The sequence below is a fragment of the Thalassophryne amazonica genome, chromosome 2 (assembly GCF_902500255.1).
Source record: "Thalassophryne amazonica chromosome 2, fThaAma1.1, whole genome shotgun sequence".
NCBI lineage: Eukaryota > Metazoa > Chordata > Actinopteri > Batrachoidiformes > Batrachoididae > Thalassophryne > Thalassophryne amazonica.
Genome location: NC_047104.1, coordinates 123,835,787 through 123,856,297, shown reverse-complemented (window position 1 = coordinate 123,856,297; position 20,511 = coordinate 123,835,787). Strand labels below are relative to the sequence as shown.

The following is a 20,511-nucleotide window of genomic DNA, read 5'->3' as shown; positions in this document are numbered from 1 at the left end:
ATAATCCTAAGTGTAAGAATTATGTGTTTCTGAATTTGTCCCTTAGCAAAGGCAAATTGATCAAAATAAGTGAATTAAAAACAAAAGCAGATATATTGTAATTTTGAAAACATATATTGTGCAGATCTCAAAATTATAGGTACAATTTGCCGGAAGGTACATCTAAGATGCAAGCCTAGATTTGATGTTTTGGTGAAAGAATTTAATGTATTTACTGTTGGGCCAGAGGCTGACGTTCCATCTCTTGAACACTAGATGGCACTCCCTCTCTGAATATATGAAGCATTTTCAGGACAGTCACTGGTGCTTTTCTTCATTTACAAAACTCAACACGAAACCACCAAAAACAATTAATAAACACACTTAATTTGCTCATATTTGAAGTAAGTCTGGTTAAATCATCTCATCCTGGTTGATTTTGTCTTTTTGCTCCGGTTAAAAAATCTTTGCGTTGTTAAATGTGGTGCTTTTTCAGATCTTTGATTCCGGATGTGACGGAGCATCCGCCTTCCCCCAGCGTGTCCACCGAAATAAATAATAGCTTTGCAAGTATCAGTGACAGAACAGGCGTCTCACAAACTTACATGAACAGTGGTTAGAGTCACTAACCCAGCTTAGAACATCCCTCTCTACCGCAGCAAACTGGTTTACACACGCACATCCGCTTCACAGGAGTTTTCCTGTTTCAAAAAACTCCGCGGGTGTTATCGCAATTCGTCGATGGAGTCTAAATCTCTACCGTCAGCCAAAATTATACCATGAGAAACCACTTAAAAACAGCGATATTCAGCAGTCAGTGACAAACCTGAGTTGGTGACATGGCAGAAGGAGGAACAAACAGAAAGGTGAGTTAGTCATACAACAGCTGTAGCCTAAACATTGTGAAAATTGTGTTGACCTCCAGCTCACACTGTAGGGAATACAGCCCACGCTACACAACTCGCTTATCCATTCACAGCTTACATGCTTGTCTTATTCTCTCAAATCATTGCACAAACAATGACACTCGCAAGATACAAAATAAATAAAGGAAAATGCCATCCTTGTTTGTTTTGTTGGTTTTATATTATTGCAGGAAAACTCCTCCTTGTAAGTTCTCTAAACTGGCTGGCTGTCCTGTATTTGTGTGTTTGTTTTCCTTCGACAAAACTGTTGCACAGCGTATGTGTGCAAAACGGACTGAGAATCATGGACTCACTCCAGAGTCTTATTACACTCATCCTTTTAAGGGCATATATTAATCCAGTCAACACTGTTCAAAAAAAAAAAAAAAAAAAATCTAAATCAGATGATAAATTACATTTTCCAGTCATTAATTTGGTGGGCCCTGATACAGCTGATACAAATAAAATAAGCCAGAGTGCTTCTGGCTTTTCTGAGATGCGGGAGTTTTACCAATGTGAGTCATTTTTCTTTGTTTTGTTTTCACCTTTTCTTTTACTGTAACGTTAAAGCTTTTCTTTTCTGTTACGCGGGAGTTTCACCAACAGGAGCTATTTTTCTTTGGTCTTTTGTTTAGTGGAGTAATCTCGCGAGCTCACGATGGTGGGAGAGTTTGGACGTGACTTCTGTGGGAAAACCCTGTTGGGAATATGCATGGAATGGCTGATGTTGAGGGCATTTTTATTGTTTTGAGTGGGCTGCTGGCTGCATTTGAGTGGTGGCTGCTCTTGAGAGGTGAAGTCAATAGAAAGACTGTTCTTGCAGCAGGATCACTCTGTTGTGTGTGTGTGTGTGTGTGTGTGTGTGTGTGTGTGTGTGTGTGTGTGTATATATACACACACACACACACGCTGCCTATGCTCGGAAACCAACAAACCTGCGATGTTTTGTAAAGAATGGTCCAAAATACCTTCAACCAGAATCCAGACTCTTATTGGAAGCTATTGTAGAGGCTCTTATTTCTGCAAAAGGAGGATCTGCCAAAATTTCTGCACCTCCCTAATTTTGTTTAAAGAATTATTGCACACTTTCTGTAAATCCTATAAATTAAATTTCTCAGATATCACTGTGTTTGTCTGCTGAAATTGCTGAGCCAAACAACCAATGATTTATAAAGGAAAATCATGGAAATCAGGAGTGCCCAAACCTTTGCATACAACTGTGTGTGTGTGTGTGTGTGTGTGTGTGTGTGTGTGTGTGTGTGTGTGTGTGTGTGTGTGTGTGTGTGTGTGTGTGTGTGTGTATATACGAGGTCTATTAGAAAATAAACCGACCTTTTTATTGTTTCAAAAACTATGGATTTGAATCACGTGTGATTGCGTCAGACAAGCTTGAACCCTCGTGCGCATGCGTGAGTTTTTTCACGCCTGTCGGTTGCATCATTCGCCTGTGGGTGAGCACTGGTCCACCCCCCTCGTCGGAATTCCTTTGTCTGACTTCTTCCTGAGAGACTGGCGCTTTGCTTGATCAAACATTTTTCAGAAACTGTAAGGACACCATTCGAGAATTCAGATGGTTTTCGGTGAAAATTTTAACGGCTGATGAGAGATTATGGAGTGTTACTGTCGCTTTAAGGACTGCCCACGGAGCTGGACGGCGCGCCGCTCCCCGAGCCGCCGTTGTCAGCCTGTTTCGAGCTGAAAACTTCCAAATTTAAGCCTCTGTTGACCCAGGATGTCGTGAGAGAACAGAGAAGTTTCAGAAGAGGTTGGGATCAGCAGTTTATCCGGACATTCCACTGTTAAAGGAGATTTTGTAATGAAAGACATGCGGACGGATTCGCACGTTGCCACCCAGCTGCTCATCGCGCGGCGCCACAGCAAAACACCTCCGTTGGAAGCATTACAGGACAAGTTTGAACATGCCCAGCTGTTAAACAATTTCTCGGATACTCACTCGACTGAAAGCCATCGAAAACCGCCTGAATCTTATGAATGGTTATCAACACGGAGGTGTTTTTCTGTGGCGCCGCGCCATGAAAGGCTGGGTGCTGACGCGCGAATCCTTCTGCATGCGCACGATGGTTCAACCTTGTATGACGTAATCGCACGTGATTCAAATCCATATAGTTTTTTAAAAAAATAAAAAGGTTGCTTTCTTTTCTAATAGACCTCGTATATATATGTGTGTGTATGTGTGTATATGTATCTGTATTTATATGTATGTATGTGTATATGTGTGTGTGTGTGTGTGTATCAAATCAATTTTATTTATATAGCGCCAAATCACAATAAACAGTTGCCCCAAGGCACTTTATATTGTAAGGCAAAAGCCATACAATAATTACAGAAAAACCCCAGCGGTCAAAACGACCCCCTGTGAGCAAGCACTTGGCGACAGTGGGAAGGAAAAACTCCCTTTTAACAGGAAGAAACCTCCAGCAGAACCAGGCTCAGTGAGGGGCAGTCTTCTGCTGGGTCTGGTTGGGGCTGAGGGGAGAGAATCAGGAAAAAGACATGCTGTGGAAGAGAGCAGAGATCAAACACTAATGATTAAATGCAGAGTGGTGCATACAGAGCAAAAAGAGAAAGAAACACTCAGTGCATCATGGGAACCCCCCAGCAGTCTAAGTCTATAGCAGCATAACTAAGGGATGGTTCAGGGTCACCTGATCCAGCCCTAACTATAAGCTTTAGCAAAAAGGAATGTTTTAAGCCTAATCTTAAAAGTAGAGAGGGTGTCTGTCTCCCTGATCTGAATTGGGAGCTGGTTCCACAGGAGAGGAGCCTGAAAGCTGAAGGCTCTGCCTCCCATTCTACTCTTAAAAACCCTAGGAACTACAAGTAAGCCTGCAGTCTGAGAGCGAAGCGCTCTATTGGGGTGATATGGTACTATGAGGTCCCTAAGATAAGATGGGACCTGATTATTCAAAACCTTGTAAGTAAGAAGAAGAATTTTAAATTCTATTCTAGAATTAACAGGAAGCCAATGAAAAGAGGCCAATATGGGCGAAATATGCTCTCTCCTTCTAGTCCCCGTCAGCATTTTGAATTAACTGAAGGCTTTTCAGGTAACTTTTAGGACAACCTGATGTGTGTGTGTATATATATATATATATATATATATATATATATATATATATATATATATATATAGGGGTGGTGGCCAAGTGGTTAATGCACTTGGTTTCAGTGCAGAAGGTTCCGGGTTCAAATCCCACCCTGCCACATTTCTCCATGTAATGTGGAGTTGCGTCAGGAAGTACATCCGGCGTAAAACCTGTGCCAATTCAACATGCAGATCCACCTTGGATTTGCTGTGGCAACCCCGAGTGCAAAACAATGGAGCAGCCGAAGGGACTTACTTACTTACTTACATATGTGTATATGTATGTGTGTGTGTGTATACACAGTATAACCCGCTTTAACTGTCATTATATACAGTAGTGTTCAGAATAATAGTAGTGCTATGTGACTAAAAAGATTAATCCAGGTTTTGAGTATATTTCTTATTGTTACATGGGGAAACAAGGTACCAGTAGATTCAGTAGATTCTCACAAATCCAACAAGACCAAGCATTCATGATATGCACACTCTTAAGGCTATGAAATTGGGCTATTAGTAAAAAAAAAAAAAGCAGAATATTGGGTGTTCACAATAATAGTAGTGTGGCATTCAGTCAGTGAGTTAGTCAATTTTGTGGAGCAAACAGGTGTGAATCAGGTGTCCCCTATTTAATGATGAAGCCAGCACCTGTTGAACATGCTTTTCTCTTTGGAAGCCTGAGGAAAATGGGACGTTTAAGACATTGTTCAGAAGAACAGCGTAGTTTGATTAAAAAGTTGATTGGAGAGGGGAAACCCTATACGCAGGTGCAAAAAATTATTGGCTGTTCATCTGTACAATGATTTTCTATGCTTTAAAATGGACAAAAAAACAGAGATGTGTGGGAAAAAAATGGAAAACAACCATCAAAATGAAAATAGAAGAATAACCAGAATTTCAAAGGCTCACCCACTGATCAGCTCCAGAATGATCAAAGACAGTCTGGAGTTACTTGTAAGTGCTGAGACAGTTAGAAGACGCCTGTGTGAAGCTAATTTATTTGTAAGAATACCCCGCAAAGTCCCTCTGTTAAAGTAGACCTGCATTGAAATAAATGCAGTCAGATCTTTGGACCAAAAAATGACTTATATTTAAACATAATATCTTTCTGAATGTAGTAAAGTAAATCTGCAAGCCCAGATCTATCATTCAACTGAGAAATCTTAGTTTAAAAATGACACATTTACAGCTAAAATTTAGCCCTCCGCAAAACTGTCAGCACATCCGGGACGCTGCCGAGACGTCAGAGAGAAGACCCTATCCCAGCATGCATTGCGCGCGCCAACTGTAATTTGTGGATTTACGTCAGTTTGCATCTCTTACAAAAGCACCTTTTTATTATCTTATACTGAAGGATCGACTTTTTTTAAAACTTCATATTGTCTTGCGGTACGTTTGGTGAGTATACATTTCTTTTATTGTTGCTTGAAAATGATTTTTGGGGACTTTTTCATACGCGCATTTGATTGAGTGGTGTCGCATTGAAAATCTGTCTTTAGCCTCCGGTGTTACCGTCGTGGGGTACGGATGCGGGACCCGCAAAGAATTCAAGTCATTAAAAAGATATAAATCTCTGTGACTGAGACCGTGCGGCGCTGTGGATTTTGCTGCAAGAAGTCTGTCCTTGCGGGTAACAGGTGTCACCGGCTGCTCCACATCAAAACAGCGAGCTTAGTCTCTGGACTTGTTGCCAAGTTGGCCGCACCTCCATTCAGTAGACAGGGAGGTGGTGCCGGCTGCACAGCAGACACGAGGGCGGTGTGAGTGGCCCGCTGCTGCGTTTACCGAGCCCGCAGACTCGGTAAGCGCATCGGAGGCAGTGAGAGCAAGGCGTCGGGGAAGAACGTTGCCCGCTGTCGATGTCGCCGCTGATCTGAGCATGCAGAGCTGTATCTTGCATTCATTGCAGCTTACTTTTGGATGTTGAAACCAGGATGTGTATAACAGTAACATTACTAAAAGATAAAATCAATTTCAATGCGGGATCGGACTGAAGACGGAGCACTCCGTCTCCTGCCTCACGTCACTGCAATGTCCCGGATGTACAAACAGTTTTCGCGGAGGGTCAAATTTTAGCTGCAAATTTGTCATTTATAAACAAAGATTTCTCCACTGAATTACAAATTTGGGCTTGCAGATTTACTTTACTGCATTCATAAGGGTCTTATAAATACATATCAGCTATTTCGTTCTGAGATCTGACCACATTTATTTCAGTGCAGGTCTCCTTTAAATAAAAGATGTGCAGAAGAGGTTACAATTTGCCAAAAAACACATCAGCTGGCCTAAAGAGAAATGGAGGAATATTTTGTGGACTGATGAGAGTAAAATTATTCTTTTTGGGTCCAAGGGCCGCAGACAGTTTGGGAGACGACCCCCAATCTCTGAATTCAAGCCACAGTTCACAGTGAAGACAGTGAAGCGTGATGGTGCAAGCATTATGGGCATATGGGCCCGTTAGTTTCCCTCTGGCAGATCCCGAGCAGCCGGGAAAGCAGGCCGACTGGGTGACTGTGAGGAGGAAGCGTAGCCCTAAACAGAAGCCCCGTGTACACCGCCAACCCGGTCACATTTCTAACTGTTTTTCCCCACTCGGCGACACACCCGCCGAGGAACAAACTCTGGTTCTTGGCGACTCTGTTTTGAGAAATGTGAAGTTAGCGACACCAGCAACAATAGTCAATTGTCTTCCGGGGGCCAGAGCAGGCGACATTGAAGGAAATTTGAAACTGCTGGCTAAGGCTAAGCGTAAATTTGGTAAGATTGTAATTCACGTCGACAGTAATGACACCCGGTTACGCCAATCGGAGGTCACTAAAATTAACATTGAATCGGTGTGTAACTTTGCAAAAACAATGTCGGACTCTGTAGTTTTCTCTGGGCCCCTCTCCAATCGGACCGGGAGTGACATGTTTAGCCGCATGTTCTCCTTGAATTGCTGGCTGTCTGAGTGGTGTCCAAAAAATGAGGTGGGCTTCATAGATAATTGGCAAAGCTTCTGGGGAAAACCTGGTCTTGTTAGGAGAGACGGCATCCATCCCACTTTGGATGGAGCAGCTCTCATTTCTAGAAATCTGGCCAATTTTCTTAAATCCTCCAAACCGTGACTATCCAGGGTTGGGACCAGGAGGCAGAGTTGTAGTCTTACACACCTATCTGCAGCTTCTCTCCCCCTGCCATCCCCTCATTACCCCATCCCCGTAGAGACGGTGCCTGCTCCCAGACCACCAATAACCAGCAAAAATCTTTTTAAGCATAAAAATTCAAAAAGAAAAAATATAGCACCTTCAACTGCACCACAGACTAAAACAGTTAAATGTGGTCTATTAAACATTAGGTCTCTCTCTTCTAAGTCCCTGTTAGTAAATGATATAATAATTGATCAACATTGATTTATTCTGCCTTACAGAAACCTGGTTACAGCAGGATGAATATGTTAGTTTAAATGAGCCAACACCCCCGAGTCACACTAACTGCCAGAATGCTCGTAGCACGGGCCGAGGCGGAGGATTAGCAGCAATCTTCCATTCCAGCTTATTAATTAATCAAAAACCCAGACAGTGTTGTGTGGGCCGCTGAAGAGGAGGTACTGCTGGCCCACCACCACAAGATGGCGCCCTGCTTGAAGTGCGGGCTTCAAGCACGAGAGGGCGTTGGAGCGACCAGGAGTGACAGCTGTCACTCATCATCCGTACCAGCTGTCACTCATCCACTACTCATCACCACCACCATAAAGGCCAGACTGCAACTCCACCTCCCCGCCGAGAAATCAGCTACCATTCAGGTAACCTTCTCTGCTGTAATTATTGTTGTCCAAAACATTGTTCTGTGTGCAGCCGTGTTCCTGCGGGCTCTGTCGGAGGCTGGATTGGTGGACAGTGAGAGGACGGCGTTCTTCGCCTCTCACTCCATCCAGGAAAGAGACCAACAGGAGCTGCATGGGTGAAATTGTTGCTGGAGGTGGAGGTTCTCCCTCCTAATTGTGTACAGACTGTGGGATTACTGAGTGTGCGACCTCACACTCATCAGGACTGTCTCTGTTCTCTGCCAGCAGTACCCGGTCTGACTGCTGAAGACAGCGGCCACCTGGGGCGCAGGGCTTTGCGGCTCCAGTGTTCTTCAGCTCCGTTGGCGGTGGAAGCTGTGTGGGATCCGGCTCTTCTCTCGCCAGGCGTCTTCTATCGTCGAGCCTGCCCACACGTCACCTGGTGTATGATTGACAGTCTCCATATTATTATTGTCTGTACGTCGTTGTGCGATTCACAACATTAAATTGTTACTTTTGGCTTATCCATTGTCCGTTCATTAACGCCCCCTGTTGTGGGTCCGTGTCACGACACTTTCACAACAGACAGAGCTTTAATTCATTTGAAAGCTTGACTCTTAGTCTTGTCCATCCAAATTGGAAGTCCCAAAAACCAGTTTTATTTGTTGTTATCTATCGTCCTCCTGGTCGTTACTGTGAGTTTCTCTGTGAATTTTCAGACCTTTTGTCTGACTTAGTGCTTAGCTCAGATAAGATAATTATAGTGGGCGATTTTAACATCCACACAGATGCTGAGAATGACAGCCTCAACACTGCATTTAATCTATTATTAGACTCAATTGGCTTTGCTCAAAATGTAAATGAGTCCACCCACCACTTTAATCATATCTTAGATCTTGTTCTGACTTATGGTATGGAAATTGAAGACTTAACAGTATTCCCTGAAAACTCCCTTATGTCTGATCATTTCTTAATAACATTTACATTTACTCTGATGGACTACCCAGCAGTGGGGAATAAGTTTCATTACACTAGAAGTCTTTCAGAAAGCGCTGTAACTAGGTTTAAGGATATGATTCCTTCTTTATGTTCTCTAATGCCATATACCAACACAGTGCAGAGTAGCTACCTAAACTCTGTAAGTGAGATAGAGTATCTCGTCAATAGTTTTACATCCTCATTGAAGACAACTTTGGATGCTGTAGCTCCTCTAAAAAAGAGAGCTTTAAATCAGAAGTGCCTGACTCCGTGGTATAACTCACAAGCTCGCAGCTTAAAGCAGATAACCCATAAGTTGGAGAGGAAATGACGTCTCACTAATTTAGAAGATCTTCACTTAGCCTGGAAGAAGAGTCTGTTGCTCTATAAAAAAGCCCTCCATAAAGCTAGGACATCTTACTACTCATCACTAATTGAAGAAAATAAAAACAACCCCAGGTTTCTTTTCAGCACTGTAGCCAGACTGACAAAGAGTCAGAGCTCTATTGAGCCGAGTATTCCTTTAACTTTAACTAGTAATGACTTCATGACTTTCTTTGCTAATAAAATTTTAACTATTAGAGAAAAAATTACTCATAACCATCCCAAAGACGTATCGTTATCTTTGGCTGCTTTCAGTGATGCCGGTATTTGGTTAGACTCTTTCTCTCAGATTGTTCTGTCTGAGTTATTTTCATTAGTTACTTCATCCAAACCATCAACATGTCTATTAGACCCCATTCCTACCAGGCTGCTCAAGGAAGCCCTACCATTATTTAATGCTTCGATCTTAAATATGATCAATCTATCTTTATTAGTTGGCTATGTGCTACAGGCTTTTAAGGTGGCAGTAATTAAACCATTACTTAAAAAGCCATCACTTGACCCAACTATCTTAGCTAATTATAGGCCAATCGCCAACCTTCCTTTTCTCTCAAAAATTCTTGATGTTTCTTGTTGTAAAACAGCTAACTGATCATCTGCAGAGGAATGGTCTATTTGAAGAGTTTCACTCAGGTTTTAGAATTCATCATAGTACAGAAACAGCATTAGTGAAGGTTACAAATGATCAGACAGTGGACTCATCTCTGTGCTTGTTCTGTTAGACCTCAGTGCTGCTTTTGATACTGTTGACCATAAAATTTTATTACAGAGATTAGAGCATGCCATAGGTATTAAAGGCACTGCGCTGCCGTGGTTTGAATCATATTTATTTAATAGATTACAATTTGTTCATGTAAATGGTGCATCTTCTTCACAGACTAAGGTTAATTATGGAGTTCCACAAGGTTCTGTGCTAGGACCAATTTTATTCACTTTATACATGCTTCCCTTAGGCAGTATTATTAGATGGCATTGCTTAAATTTTCATTGTTAGGCAGATGATACCCAGCTTTATCTATGAAGCCAGAGGACACACACCAATTAGCTAAACTGCAGGATTGTCTTACAGACATAAAGACATGGATGACCTCTAATTTCCTGCTTTTAAACTCAGATAAAACTGAAGTTATTGTACTTGGCCCCACAAATCTTATAAACATGGTGTCTAACCAGATCCTTACTCTGAATGGCATTACCCTGACCTCTAGTAATACTGTGAGAAATCTTGGTCATTTTTGATCAGGATATGTCATTCAAAGCGCATATTAAACAAATATGTAGGACTGCTTTTTTGCATTTACGCAATATCTCTAAAATTAGAAAGGTCTTGTCTCAAGAGTGATGCTGAAAAACTAATTCATGCATTTATTTCCCCTAGGCTGGACTATTGTAATTCATTATTATCAGGTTGTCCTAAAAGTTCCCTGAAAAGCCTTCAGTTAATTCAAAATGCTGCAGCTGGAGTACTAACGGGGACTATAACGAGAGAGCATATCTCACCCATATTGGCCTCTCTTCATTGGCTTCTTGTTAATTCTAGAATAGAATTTAAAATTCTTCTTCTTACTTATAAGGTTTTGAATAATCACGTCCCATCTTATCTTAGGGACCTCATAGTACCATATCACCCCAATAGAGCGCTTCGCTCTCAGACTGCAGGCTTACTTGTAGTTCCTAGGGTTTGTAAGAGTAGAATGGGAGGCAGAGCCTTCAGCTTTCAGGCTCCTCTCCTATGGAACCAGCTCCCAATTCGGATCAGGGAGACAGACACCCTCTCTACTTTTAAGATTAGGCTTAAAACTTTCCTTTTTGCTAAAGCTTATAGTTAGGGCTGGGTCAGGTGACCCTGAACCATCCCTTAGTTATGCTGCTATAGACTTAGACTGCTGGGGGGTTCCCATGATGCACTGAGTGTTTCTTTCTCTTTTTGCTCTGTATGCACCACTCTGCATTTAATCATTAGTGATTGATCTCTGCTCCCCTCCACAGCATGTCTTTTTCCTGGTTCTCTCCCTCAGCCCCAACCAGTCCCAGCAGAAGACTGCCCCTCCCTGAGCCTGGTTCTGCTGGAGGTTTCTTCCTGTTAAAAGGGAGTTTTTCCTTCCCACTGTCACCAAGTGCTTGCTCACAGGGGGTCTTTACGTAATTATTGTATGGCCTTGCCTTACAATATAAAGCGCCTTGGGGCAACTGTTTGTTGTGATTTGGCGCTATATAAATAAAATTGATTGAAATTGATTGATTGATATGGGCATGTTTCTCCTACTATGGTGTTGGGCCTATGTATTGCATACCAGGTATCATGGATCAGTTTGGATATATCAAAATACTTGAGGTCATGTTGCCATATGCTGAAGAGGACATGCCTTTGAAATGAGTGTTTCAACAAGACCATGACCCCAAGCACACTAGTAAACGAGCAAAATCTTGGTTCCAAAACAACAAAATTAATGTTTTGGAGTGTCCTACCAAATCCCCGGACCTAAATCCAATTGAGAACTTGTGGGGTGACATCAAAAAAGCTGTTTCTGAAGCAAAACCAAGAAATGTGAATGAATTGTGGAATGTTGTTAAAGAATCTTGGAGTGGAATAACAACTGAAAGGTGCCACAAGTTGGTTGACTCCAGGACTCGCAGATGTGAAGAAATCATTAAAAACTGTGGTTATACAACTAAATGCTAGTTTAGTAATTCACAGGATTGCTAAAAAAGCAGTTTGAACATAATAGTTTTGAGTTTGTAGCATCAACAGCAGATGCTACTATTATTGTTAACACCCCCTTTTCTACTTTTTTTTTACTAATCGCCCAATTTCATAGCCTTAAGAGTGTGCATTTCATGAATTTTTGATTTTGTTGGATTTGTGAGAATCTACTGAATCTACTGATACCTTGTTTCCCATGTAGCAATAAGAAATATACTCAAAACCTGGATTAATCTTTTTAGTCACATAGCACTACTATTATTCTGAACACTATTGTAAACCGGATACTTGCACTCACAGGCAAGTCCTCATGCTTGTGTATGGTTTTCTATGTAATAAACACTGTATATACTAGATTTTGTATAACAGATTTTTGCTCACATTATTGAAAACGCCTGGCCACATCGCAATGCATTTCCATTAAATGCCCCTTGCATGTACTGGACAGATCAGTCTGGGATTGCCCAGTCACCACAGAGGTACGAAATGAAGTTCATCACTAACACTCGTCGATTTGAGGAAAAATTGTCAAAATGCTGCTTGCTGCCTGCGCTGTAATATGGTGTTAGGTTTCACACATATCCATGGCTGCCGCGAGCCATAGACTACCGCTTTAGAGCAGACCCTTCTGCGTGGCTGCGAACCCTTCCAGTAGCCTGACGCGCACCTGCTTTCATGATGGAGACTGCAAGGGCTGTGATTTATCACTTTTATGCTTTCACTTCTTCCTCTCCTGTCATATTTTTAGTTTTTGCAGTGCGCCCTGTGATTACATTTCAATCATGGATCAAATACGTTTGGCAGAAAAGTCCACAAATATGACTGACTATTCCAACAGTATGACACCCACTAACGCGGCGTAGATCTTTGAAAGGGTCATGCGCACATCGACATCGTTGCATTGCCACGGAGTTACTGAGTTGTAGAAGTATAAATGAGGCTTTAGAATTTTAAGGGACCACTCTGCAGCGGGTTCAGAAAAAAGAGTGACTCGACTAAATGTAATCCTTTTTAATGCCCATAATGCACGGCACTTATTTAAGGCAGGCGTTTATTTTTTGAGATGAATGTTTGACCCAGCCATTAAATGAGGCAATCCCCTATTCAAGATTAGGTATTCAATCAAGGAAACACATAAGTGAAATTGGTGCTGGGGATTCCCCATATATCGTTCAGCGCCTCCCGACTGGAACTAATGTGTTACATACATATAACGGATTTTGTCCGTTTCATACATATAGTGGATTTTGATTCTTACCAACAAAACCTGCTGGTCCACCTGAATCTGAACCTGAATGCCAGTTTTACTGAGGTTGGTATGTGCATTTCTCAAGCTCAGGTCCTCTACCAGAGGCCTGTGAGTGTGAGAGTTTGGCGCAGTATCTTAACTGTTCCTTGGACTGCACTCTTCCGGACAAAGACCTCCGATGTTGTACCTGGAATCTGCTGGAGCCACTCTTCCAGTTTGGGTGTTACAGCCCCTAGTTCTCCTATTACCACTGGGACCACTTTGGACTTTGCCTTCCACATCTGCTCTGTTTCTTTGTGCTCCTTCTTTCTGATGTTGCTGTCAGCTGGGATTGCCACATCAATCACAACTGCGGTTTTCTTTCCCTTGTCAGCCACCACTATGTCTGGTGTTTTGGCCAGCAGCTGCTTTTCTCTCTGGAATTTGAAGTCCGTCAGGACCTTAGTCCTGTCATTCTCAATCACCTTTGGTGGCATCTCCCATCGGGATTTGGGGACATCTACTCTGTATGCAGCACAGATGTTCCTGTACACTATCCTGACACTTGGTTGTGGCTCTCAGTGCATCCTGCTACTATGTGCTGGACCGTCTGGGGCACATTTGCACAGCCTGCAACTTGGGTCCTGTCAGCTGTGGTGTATATATATATATCTATATATATTTCACAACTTCGCAGTGACTGGGTGCATGAAAGGGTTACCCCAAGTCAGCTATTTAAAGCTTGATTGTAGGGGGGGGGGGGGGGGGGGGGGTCTTATTTCCTTTTTCTTGAATATGGAGATGGAATGAGACATTTTTAGTTGCTCATCGAGCTCTTTCCAAGTTTGCAATTCTCTGCACACAATACTAAAGCTGGTACATTTTAACCTTCGTTTTTGCCCCAGTAGTTAGGTTTTTATTCCTGTGACATAGGTTTACATAGGAAAGAAGACTGGAATGAGGTCACACAGTTTATGGTTGAGTTCGCAGACAATCTGGTAAATTATACAAGCATTCTGGAAGTAATTATACTCGGCAAGCCTTAGAAAATTGTAACCGTGCAAAAGTATTCTGCTAGGACTGTTAATTTCAGACAGTAATAAGGGACAAATGATTTTCTTTCAAAGGGATTCTAGCTTTTTTAGGTATGTTGAAAATGTGTTACACTATATGATATTGCAGTAATGTAAGTGAGGCTCAATTAAAGTTTTATAAAGGGTAAGTGCAGAGAGTAGAAGTAAATGTGTGAACTTGAAAATCAAAACAGTGAGACATTTTTTTTTTGTTAATTTTCAATCTGAAATTTGAAGTTTAGAAATTCATCAGTGTGGATCTCCAGGAACTTTGTAGAGCTTAAGGCCCCCTTACACTTGCACAACTTTGATCCACGCACTTACAGGTACTCTGTGAGTGTAAACTCATCTCAAACTCATTGTAAACCTGTGTAAACTGTGTGCAGCTTCATGCAAGTGCACAAAGAAAATTTTGAAATGTTCAAAATCTCCATCATGCATTAATTACGCAAACTTCACATGAACATTACGCAAGTCAAAAACACCGCGTGTGAGTGATTGTGTCAGCACACTGCATCAGAGCGCAGCTCGTCTGAAAGATTATAACGAGATGTTAAATCTGTTACAAACATACTTTTACAGTTGCACACAAGAAGGGGTGAACATGCAACTGTTTTACCAAGCCATTACAATATGTAATGCTTATGTATTTTGGATCAAGGATGAATCCTGCAAAAACGGGAAGTTAAGACAAATATTTTTGGAGAAATTACCAATTTTACCTAACCAGTAAACAATGGATATTGTCCTGCAGTGCACCATGGGAGTTCGTGGTTTTGCGATTTTAAATGTTATTGTGGTTCATGTTAGTTTAAAAGTGTTCATGTCATTGATTTGTTTTTGTACTTCATTTGGTCTAGTCAGTTTAGTTAAGTGTTATGTTTCTCTTACCATGAATGTGTTAAGTCTCATGTTGATACCATGAGTGAAAACTGTAGTGGTTTTAATGTTTTCAGCCACTGTCTTTTTTTTTTTTTTTTGTCAAATTAAGAACACCTTGCAGCAGCTGTAACTTCGATCACAGAGAAACTGTGGAGAGCGGATATATGCCGTTTGGTATGCTTATGTATTTTGACTTGAGGATGAATGTTGCCAAAATGGAACATTGATAGGACAAATATTTTTGGCTTAGCTATGGATTTTCGCTAGCAGCATTGAACAATGGATATTGCTACCTACTTTCTGGACTCACACGCCATTCCAGTCAGAGGCAGAATGTCATTATATTGAAAGCATGAGTGATTTTATTTTGTAAGTTCAATGTAAGTACATAATAACAAATACATGGATGACACAAGAAAGTGAAAACACTTATTTCCATTGTGGTCCATTTAGAAATCAAATGACAAAATATAAGTAAATATAAAATAATAATAATAATGTGTGTGTGATAACAAGAACCTAAACAATTTATAAATACATTAAGACAGCAAATTAACATCAAAAAATACACAATTAACAGGAAATAAAAGGGTTGAGTTCCTCTTCTAAAAATTGTTGAGGTCTAAGGCTCTAAAACCATTCTGGACTCTCATGGCATTCCAATTCATTATACAAGCTTTGCTTAATTTTTTACCACTCTTGACAAATGTCAGCTACCTCTTTTGTAAACACTACCTAATCTTTGTTGAAGAGCGGATGTCATCCAGTTTTCTGAATCTGCTCTGAATAAATCATGCTGTCCGTTGGACTGAGATCACTGTTGAAAGAGCAATGTCGAGTGGTGTTATCAACATATGAATAAGATATGTTAATGATTCAGTTTGATGTTGCTAAGTGGATCTTATATAGATTGAAAAGTAACAGCCCTAAAATTGAACCTTGTGTGGACACCACAGAGAATTTGGAAGTTATTTGATTTGAAGTTTTGAATGAATACAAAGTAAAGTCTGTGTTTGAGGTAGGAGGAGAACCAATATTTGCCTCTGTTAGTCTCTGTAAGCAGAAACAAAAAAGCGGAAAAACATGTTCATTTATATCTGAAGCACTTAGGTGAGAAGTGGACATCACATACATCATCCATCAGGAACACACCTGGTGAATATTTCAAGGAAAGAAGAGTGAATAATATGCTTTTTAAAACATTCGTAGCATGTGCACTGCCTGTTATTGCTGCATTGGCACTGCACTCTGGAACAGCAAGACTGACATGCAGTGTTGATGTTCTGTGTGAATAAAAGAGATTTGTTGAGTATTTAATTGAAAGTGTATTTATGTACTTTTAAAACATTCACCGTGCTTAGTGTTGAATGCAGCCACGTTGCTGCTTGCCTGCTTACTCTGATGAAACTGTGAAGTGACAGGAAACACACAGCTTTAATCAATCAGGTTTCATTCATCTTAAATTAGTTAATCAAAATAATGTCTCTGCAGCCCCAGTACCATCATTGAACTATGTTTTTTGAATATTTGTTTGTTTGTTTGTTTATTTATTTATTTTTCACCGGATTTCATTCTGAATGAGCTTGAAAATTAACATACCATGTTGGGCGAGTTAGGGGCATGATGCACAAGTCCAGTAGCACATTTCACTTGTCAAAGGCAGCCCTTACTGTCGATCCCTGGTTGTCTAGCCATAGCTTTAATGCATAGTTATTCTATTTAACTCAGATTTTCATATGACATGTCACATAGGACATGTAATGTGGTGGATTTGATGGATGCTATTATATAAGGTCCCTTCAGCTGCTCCCTTGTTTTCACTCGAGGGTCACCACAACATATCTGAAGTGGATTTGCATGTTAATTTGACACAGGAAGGATGCACTTCCTGACAAAACTCCACATAGAGAAAGATGGCAGGGGTGCGGTTTGAACCAGGAATCTTCTGCAGTGAAACCTCGTCAACTAACCATTTTCCACCACCCCTTCATGGATGCTATTATATGAATGTCTCAAATATGATCATATTTCTGTTAACAACCTTTTTTTTCCTGCTTCACTTATCCAGAGAATGACGAGACAGGAGTGATGGATTGTTTGCTGGAAGCCCTACAGTCAGGAGCTGCATTCAGAGATCGCAGAAAGAGAGCACCACGACCCAAAGGTAATTCTCATATCATTACACATTAAAGCCATACCACCAGCATTCAATGTTTAAGTGCTATCCCTCCAAAAGCATGTAGTTTCTCTTTAACGTTTGAGTGAATTGAAGTTGATCTTAGGTCCCATGCTTTTGCTGAAGACATTCATTCAGATGTCTGTGAAACATGTTCTACGCCACAAATAGTTGGATATTGGCACCTCATTTAGCTGTCTATTGCCATGTGTACAGTTAAAAGCAAATAATGAATATGAACTTCAAGTAGAGTTTTGGCTTTAATTTGAGAGTGTAACATTTGATTTGATTGGAGTGCAGGAATTTGATCACTTTTTTTTTTTTTTTTTTTGCCAGCCCCACCCCCCCACCCTTTTAATGGCCCAGGAGTAACTGAACAATTGAAATAATCATAAATTGTATTGTACTTGTATTGTTATGAATATTGGTTGAAAATAAACCTCCTACTATATATATATATAATTGATTAAGTCCATTCCATCGATGCTTGAAATCTGTAACCCCCCCCCCAAAAAAAAAAAAAAAAAAAACAGAGTTTCTTCTGTGGTGATGCTCTGCTAAGGCTCCCCACTGTATAAATCTTCATTTTCTGATTGGTCTTTGGATGTTAATCTTCAGCAAGCGAGTCGCTGTACTGTTTTCAGGCCAAGCAACTGGCGTTCAGAATTCATCAAACTGCTTTTGTCAGGCATCACATTGTCAATGAAGAGAAGGAAATCAGTTTAATTGGCAGCACCTGCTTATTATTTTTGCAATTGTTATGAATGTAATGTAATTTTAGTTTAATTTCTTTTAGCTAATAGATTCCAGCTTATGTTGATGTCGATTAATCTGTACCATAATAGCAAAGTTATATTGTTCTAACATGGAAATAATTAAATGTTTTGTTTTTAGCTCACCTGGACGGAAGGTCCAGTGAGCTTATGTCATGGGCCGTCCATCGACATCATCTGCATCGTGTAAAAATATTCTTCTCAGAAACCTCTGGACCAGTGAAGCTGAAACTTGGTGCGAGTATTCCTACCCTTGAGGACACCAGTGTTTGCTCAAGGCATTCTGATCCGATTTCAGTTATGGCTGTCATGGCCACCATCTTGAACATCTCATATACGAGGGCTGTCATATAGGTCCTTTTTTATTTTTTCAAAAACTATATGGATTTCATTCATATGTTTTTACGTCAGACATGCTTGAACCCTCGTGCGCATGCGTGAGTTTTTCCACACCTGTCGGTGACGTCATTCGCCTGTGAGCACTCCTTGTGGGAGGAGTCATCCAGCCCCTCGTCGGAATTCCTTAAAAAAAATCTCCTTTAACAGTGGAATATCCGGATAAAATGCTGAAACCGACTTCTTCTGAAACTTCTCTGTTCTCTCACGACGTCCTGGATCAATAGAGCCTGAAATGTGGAGGTTTTCAGCTTGAAACAGGCTGACGACGGCACCTGAGAGCGCTGCGCGACGTCTCGCACCGTGGGAAGTCCTTAAAGCGACAGTATCACCTCAAAATCTCTCATCAGCCGTTAAAATTTTCACTGAAAACCAGCTTAATTTTTCGAATCGTGTCCACTTCGATGTGTCTCACAGGTTTAGAAAAAATTTTGATCATACAAAGCGCCAGTCTCTCAGCAACTTCTCAGACAAAGGAATTCCGATGAGGGGCTGGACGACTCCTCCCACAAGGAGTGCTCACAGGCGAATGACGTCACCGACAGGCGTGGAAAAACTCACGCATGCGCACGAGGGTTCAAGCATGTCTGACGTAAAAACATATGAATGAAATCCATATAGTTTTTGAAAAAAATAAAAAGGACCTATACTTTATTGACAGACCTCGTATAGTAGAGAAGCTTGAATCTTCGACTGGACTGGGTTGCTTGACGTGAGAACGTTTCGCTTCAAATCACAGAAGCTTCCTCAGCTAAAATTCCTTGCTCTGGTAGTCTGACTTCTGTCTTGACTCGTGTAGAGAAGAATAAACCAGAAGCCAACAAAAGCTGGAGTTTTTAACCTAACCAGACCCCACCTACCGAGAGGCTGACTGCTATAGGCTAGTGACTAAACAATAGCTCTAATTAGCACCTATTGTGCTCTAGTTAGCACTCTACTAATGACAGGACGGAAGCCTCCCTTGATGGCTCCCTTGACGACTCTCTCCTGATGACGTGAATGACTCATTACCATGAACCAAAACCTGGAGAAAGAGGGACTCATCGACAGCCAGACATACTACAGACTGTACCCGGGGGATGCCACTCCATGCATCTGTGGACTGCCCAAAATCTACAAACAGGACATGCCACTCAGGCCTATTGTATGTAGCACAGATTTCATCACATACAATTTGGCCAAGCACCTCAAGTGGATTTTGGCTCCTCTAGTGGGTAACTCAGACCACCATGTGGAGAACACACAAGATTTTGTGAACAAAATCAAGGACCTGCAGCTGGAGGCAGATGAAACTATGGTGTCATTTGATGTGACTTTGTTGTTCACCTGCATCCCCACCGCTGAGGCCATCTCAGCTGTGAGGTAGAGACTGCTGGAAGATGTGTCTCTACCTGAAAGGACCAAACTCACACCAGACCACATCTGCCAACTCTTGGAGATCTGTCTTAACACCACGTATTTCCTGTTTAGGGGGAATTACTACAGGCAGATCCATGGTTGTGCGATGGGGTCTCCGGTATCCCCCATTGTGGCCAATCTGTACATGGAGCGAGTGGAGAAGACAGCCTTGACGTCATTCACGGGCATCTCTCCCAGTCACTGGTTCAGATATGTCGATGACACATGGGTTAAAATCAAGCAACAGGAGGTCGAGGACTTTACAGAACATCAATTCGGTGGACTCCAATATCAAGTTCACACGTGAGGATGCCAGAAACAACCATTTAGCCTTCTTGGACTGTGATGTTACGATTGGAGAGAACAGGCAGCTCCAGACAGAGGCTTACAGAAAACCCACTCACACTGACCAATATCTGCTCTTTGGCTCAAACCACCCCCTTGAACACAAGCTCGGGGTGATCAGGACTCTTCAACACAGAGCCCTACAGGTGCCCACAACTGCAGAGGGAAGGGCTAAAGAGCAACAACTTGTACGGAAAGCCCTCACAGTATGTGGGTACCCACATTGGTCCCTGGACAAAGTGCAGAAGTCCCAGAAAACAGAGACCAGATAGACAGGAGATGGAGACAAGAAGAGGAGTAGTGTCTCTCCCTTATTTAGCAGGAGTAGGGGAAAAACTACAGAGGATCTTCAGACAGCACTAAATCCCAGTTTACTTTAAACCAGTCAACACCTTGAGACAGAAATTAGTTCACCCTAAGG

General features: G+C 41.5%; 1 protein-coding gene across 1 annotated transcript in view; it reads left to right on the top strand.

Annotated features, from left to right (window-relative positions):
• Positions 1-20,511, top strand: part of LOC117504102 (protein diaphanous homolog 3-like) — a 546,585-nt gene that overhangs the window by 319,033 nt on the left and 207,041 nt on the right. The window contains exon 23 of the mRNA XM_034163485.1: positions 17,071-17,166. Within this exon, the coding sequence (XP_034019376.1) occupies positions 17,071-17,166 (96 nt within the window). The remainder of the gene's footprint in view (positions 1-17,070; positions 17,167-20,511) is intronic.